The 4,823-nt window shown below is 49.1% G+C and overlaps 1 protein-coding gene across 1 annotated transcript in view; it reads left to right on the plus strand.

Moving 5' to 3' along the window:
- LOC109529768 (TRAF2 and NCK-interacting protein kinase-like) overlaps positions 1-4,823 on the plus strand; it is a 22,551-nt gene that overhangs the window by 14,707 nt on the left and 3,021 nt on the right. Inside the window, exons 21-29 of the mRNA XM_019893203.1 lie at positions 518-705; positions 1,041-1,155; positions 2,109-2,226; positions 2,318-2,488; positions 2,937-3,080; positions 3,210-3,344; positions 3,436-3,536; positions 4,362-4,511; positions 4,644-4,803. Of these exons, the coding sequence (XP_019748762.1) occupies positions 518-705; positions 1,041-1,155; positions 2,109-2,226; positions 2,318-2,488; positions 2,937-3,080; positions 3,210-3,344; positions 3,436-3,536; positions 4,362-4,511; positions 4,644-4,803 (1,282 nt within the window). The remainder of the gene's footprint in view (positions 1-517; positions 706-1,040; positions 1,156-2,108; positions 2,227-2,317; positions 2,489-2,936; positions 3,081-3,209; positions 3,345-3,435; positions 3,537-4,361; positions 4,512-4,643; positions 4,804-4,823) is intronic.

Genomic DNA, 4,823 nt, shown 5'->3' on the forward strand with positions numbered 1-4,823 from the left:
GGATTGTTGATTTTTTTTTTTTTTTTTTTTTTTTTTTTTTTATCATGTTGTGTCCGATATGAACCTGCACCACCTTCCTCTCACTGCCATAGACATAGACGCCACCCGGTAGTTGCTTTCTGAATTTTACTCCAATGACTTGAATTTACAAAATGGCCGTCGGATCACAGCACCGGGCCATGAGGTGTCTATGTACTGTAAATATGGTCACCACCTCTCCCTGTTTAATAGTTAACGTTTTGAGGGTGCAAAATTTCCCTGACCTTATTTCCTCCCCAGCATGTAGCACGTGCAAACAAACCCTCCCCGACCCCTGCGTCCCCCACAAGGGTCCATTTTAGTGAGCTTTGCTTTTACAGTCCACTAGGCTCCCGTATGTACAGCCAAAAAACTGTCGACCACATCGAAATAGTTCCTTGGCACCATTGGACTTGTCACTGTGATGAAGGACAAAAAAACGAGAGGTTCTGAACTCCTCCACCACCAGAATTAACCTTCTGCTTTATGTCCCTGCCAGGACCTGACGGCGTTGGCCAAAGAGTTGCGAGAGCTGCGCCAAGGCGAAGAAACCAGCCGGCCGCCCGTCAAGGTCACCGACTACTCGTCATCCAGCGAGGAGTCGCACAGCAGCGAGGATGAGGACGGTGACGGGGAGGGAGGAGCAAACGACGGGACGGTTGCCGTGAGCGACATACCGCGCATCATGTGAGTATTTTCCACTCTTGTGTGCGTGAGACAAGCTTGATAGATGGATAAATCCCATTTCTGGGTCGCTTATCCTGACGAGAGTTGCAGGTATGCTGGAGCCTATACCAGTTGAGATAGATAAAAAAAAAAAGAAGTCTGCTAGCTTAATGCTAACATAAAATGTGAAATGTCATAGACGGGCTAACAGAAATTAGCAGAGGCGATTCACTACTTTGCAGCACACAGTTTTTGATTGGTATTTCCATAAAATGACAACACGGAAGAGAGAAACGTTTGTCCTTCCGAGGACTGAGTAAGTTCCAAAGAAATCATTTCCATAATTTCCTTTCCAGGCCCGCTGCCAGCCAAGGAGCCAATGACTCGCAGGGCATGATGGGAGGACACAACGACTTACACGGCAACATGTACGGAAACAACTCTCGGGACAGCACCCTGATGATGCGCGAGGTGAGCGTCCTCTCATCGTTTGCTGCCGCGGTGAACCACATGCTTCTTCACCAAGTCAACAAACAACCGATCGCCTTTAGCAGGCTCATGACCAAATCGTGACTGGATCGAGTACCCACACGCCCTTCGACAAAGCACCCTTCACCATTGCTCTCTCCAGCCCCTCACCTGCCAATCACACCCGCGCTGCCCGCCACCTGTCTGTCTTTTTCCAGAGGCGTGGCGAGCGGCGGCGGAGTTCCACCGCCAGCAACGGCGTCTTCGGCATCGCTAATTTATTTGCCGACGCCTCAAATCTCCCCGATTTGGTGCAGCAAAGCCCCTCCCCCCATGTTGCCCCTGGCGACACTCCCGGGGCACAAGTAGGTTTTGTCGACGAAACCAAACATCTCCTCGTCAACCCCATGATCCCTCCCGGTGACCACCCCGACTGTTTCCCGTTTATTGGTTTGGTAATTGGAAGTCTTCCCTCCAGCCTGGCTGTGTGGGGAATCACTCCTGGTCCATTCTCTCGTACCCTATGCCCACCACGCCCCTATTTGGTGGCCTTCAATGTATCCCACAATGGAAAAAATAGTGAGAAACAAATATATCAAAAAAAAAAAATTCCTGAAGTTCATCTGGTGTCATTCCAATAACATTCCAAAGTGATTTTTGTCATTTGACTGATGAGTTGACGATGGTGCACTTTGTTAAAAAAAAATAAAGAAGTGATTACGCAGTATTCGATTCACCATTTCCGACCTAGATGCAACTATATCATCCACTATTTAAAAATTGTGATTTGGAAATGGTTCCCAGCACAGCCCAAGATCCCTCGCCTGGCCTTTGACCCGCAAAGATCCTGCCTGCTGTCGCCATAGCAACCTGTCAAAACTTTTGACTGAAGACTTTTGCTTAGAAACTCATCCGCCTGTGCCTAAGCTCTGTTTTTTTTTGTCGTTTCCCCGCAGTACGGGATGGGAGGAGGAGGCGGCGGCGGCGGAGGCTCCAAGGCCTCCTTCACACCATTTGTGGATCCCAGGGTGTATGGGACGTCCCCGACAGAAGACGAGGACATCTCTGCTTCAGGTGTGGCTGATGTGGCTTTCAAAAAAAAAAAAAAAAAAAAACACTAATGCGGACCCTGCTTTTGTAACATTTGTTTTGTGTCGTGGCGTAGCGCTGTTTGCCGACGAGCTGCTGAAGCAGGAGCAGGCACGGCTCAACGAGGCCCGCAAGATCTCCGTGGTTAACGTCAACCCCACCAACATCCGGCCGCACAGCGACACGCCCGAGATCCGCAAGTACAAGAAGCGCTTCAACTCCGAGATCCTGTGCGCCGCGCTCTGGGGTGAGAACGACGAATGCCTTGAGAACAGCTAACACATGATGGAAAATGCCATTGGCTTGCTAGCTGTTAGCGTTGATAGTCTCGGTTTTAGAAACCTGTTCGCCGCGGAATTTTAAACAACATAGCTTTGGCCTTAGGTCGGCTTTGCTAACTGCCAACAAACAATGCAAAACTCCATTGGCAGGCTGTTGTTAGCATCGCTAAACGTCCTAAAACGTCTCAAAAATCTGTTTAGCTTAACGCTAAGAAACCAAAACACAGTTGACTTACTAATTAGCATCGACAGTTGCGGTTTTAGAAGCAATGGATATTTGAACACAGATGGTGGAGCAACACAGGTACTTTTTCGATTGCCACATGAAAATGCAAACAACAAATGATCCAAAAATTGGGTTGGTCCAGTGCCATCTGTTCTCACAAAGCTGACGTTTTGTGCGTGTGCCTGTAGGGGTGAACCTGCTCGTGGGAACCGAGAATGGCCTGATGCTGCTGGACCGTAGCGGGCAGGGCAAAGTGTACAACCTCATCAACCGCAGACGCTTCCAGCAGATGGACGTCCTGGAAGGCCTCAACGTCCTGGTCACCATCTCAGGTGGACTCTCACGCTTGAACACTGTCGTCTAAAATTTCTTCAAAACAAAATAAATCTAATGGGGGTCCACTGCAAATGAATCAGTCACTGAAAATCAACGGATGATGATGAGGTTGCACATGTGTCCAGGCAAGAAGAACAAGCTGCGCGTTTATTACCTGTCCTGGTTAAGGAACCGAATACTCCACAACGACCCCGAGGTGGAAAAGAAGCAAGGCTGGATCACCGTGGGGGATCTGGAGGGCTGCGTGCACTACAAAGTCGGTACGAAGATCTCGTTCGCGCCGTTGCCACGCAGGGACTCGCACGGACTTGAACTGATTTCCGAACACTGACCTCCCAACTCTGGCCGCAGTGAAGTATGAGAGGATCAAATTCTTGGTGATCGCCTTGAAGAACGCCGTGGAGATCTACGCCTGGGCTCCCAAACCTTACCACAAGTTCATGGCCTTCAAGGTGCGTCCCTGTTTTTGTCCTCACAGAAACAGATGGATGATGTCACGGCGTCATTGTATTCGTCCAGGCTGACAGTTAAAATTTCAAAGACACCTCCCCGGTCAGTGTAATCCAAGCATTCCTGTAGTGGCGGCTTTCCTTTATTCGGTCCATCTCTTCATGCTTTAGCTCGAGTTTGTTTCCTTGCTCAGCTAGCGTTTGTAGCGCTGCGTTAGCTAGCGGTGGACTGTAAACATAGAATAGTAGAACTACTGACAGTTTAGAAACCGCGACTCCAAGTCCGGGCTGCAGTGTGCGTTGAGCTTCGTAGATATAAAAGCGTATTCCACCGCCTTTTGATTTCCCCGCTAGCTCCGGGTCGCGATCGGCTCGGCGGAGGCGGAAGCTAGCTAGGTGCAGCGCGGCGTCCAGGTTTGCGTGCGTTGGTGAGAAAAAAAAAGTCAGAGCGTAAAGACTCCCTCATGCTTAGCAAGATTGTTTTATGTGGCAGTTTTACAGTCAACCTCGACTGGGAGTGTGAGAAAAAAAAAAGCTCGCGAGTCTTCATTTTGTTTCAGTGATGTGTTATGATTGTACTCCTGCCTACTAACAGGTGCTAAGGAATAATATTTAAGTGTCTTTTAAATAGTTTGTTTGTTTTTGCAAGCTTAAATGTATGTGGGAGGGATTAAAACTATAAAAACATATACAGATATCTTTATATGGTCATTTTATATCTTGGGTGGGTCTAGAAGGTACGATTAATCGGGGTTCGTTGTTACGATTAATCGGGGTTCATTGTGCAGAAATAAAATGCCCCTTAACGTTTGCTGTGGCTGGCGTCAGTCTTTCACCGAACTGCAGCACCGCCCCCTGCTGGTGGACCTGACTGTGGAGGAGGGGCAGAGGTTAAAGGTCATCTACGGCTCCAACGCGGGCTTCCATGTGGTGGATGTGGACTCTGGCAACCCCTACGATATCTACATACCCTCGCATGTAGGTAGAAAAGAAACCAGGGGAAATTTCACCGCGCGATCATCAGGACCAAAATGATCACGATCGCCGCTGTGATCACAACATTACACTAAAACATTATTAATTTTTACATAATTTTTTTTTTTTCTTCAGATTCAAGGTCAGGTGACGCCGCACGCCATCGTGGTCCTGCCCAAGACGGACGGCATGGAGATGCTGCTGTGCTACGAGGACGAGGGCGTCTACGTCAACACCTACGGCCGCATCACCAAAGATGTGGTGCTGCAATGGGGGGAGATGCCCACCTCGGTTGGTACGTGCCCCCCCCCCCCC

This window comes from Hippocampus comes, unplaced genomic scaffold, assembly GCF_001891065.2.
Source record: "Hippocampus comes isolate QL1 unplaced genomic scaffold, H_comes_QL1_v1.1 scaffold353, whole genome shotgun sequence".
Lineage (NCBI taxonomy): Eukaryota > Metazoa > Chordata > Actinopteri > Syngnathiformes > Syngnathidae > Hippocampus > Hippocampus comes.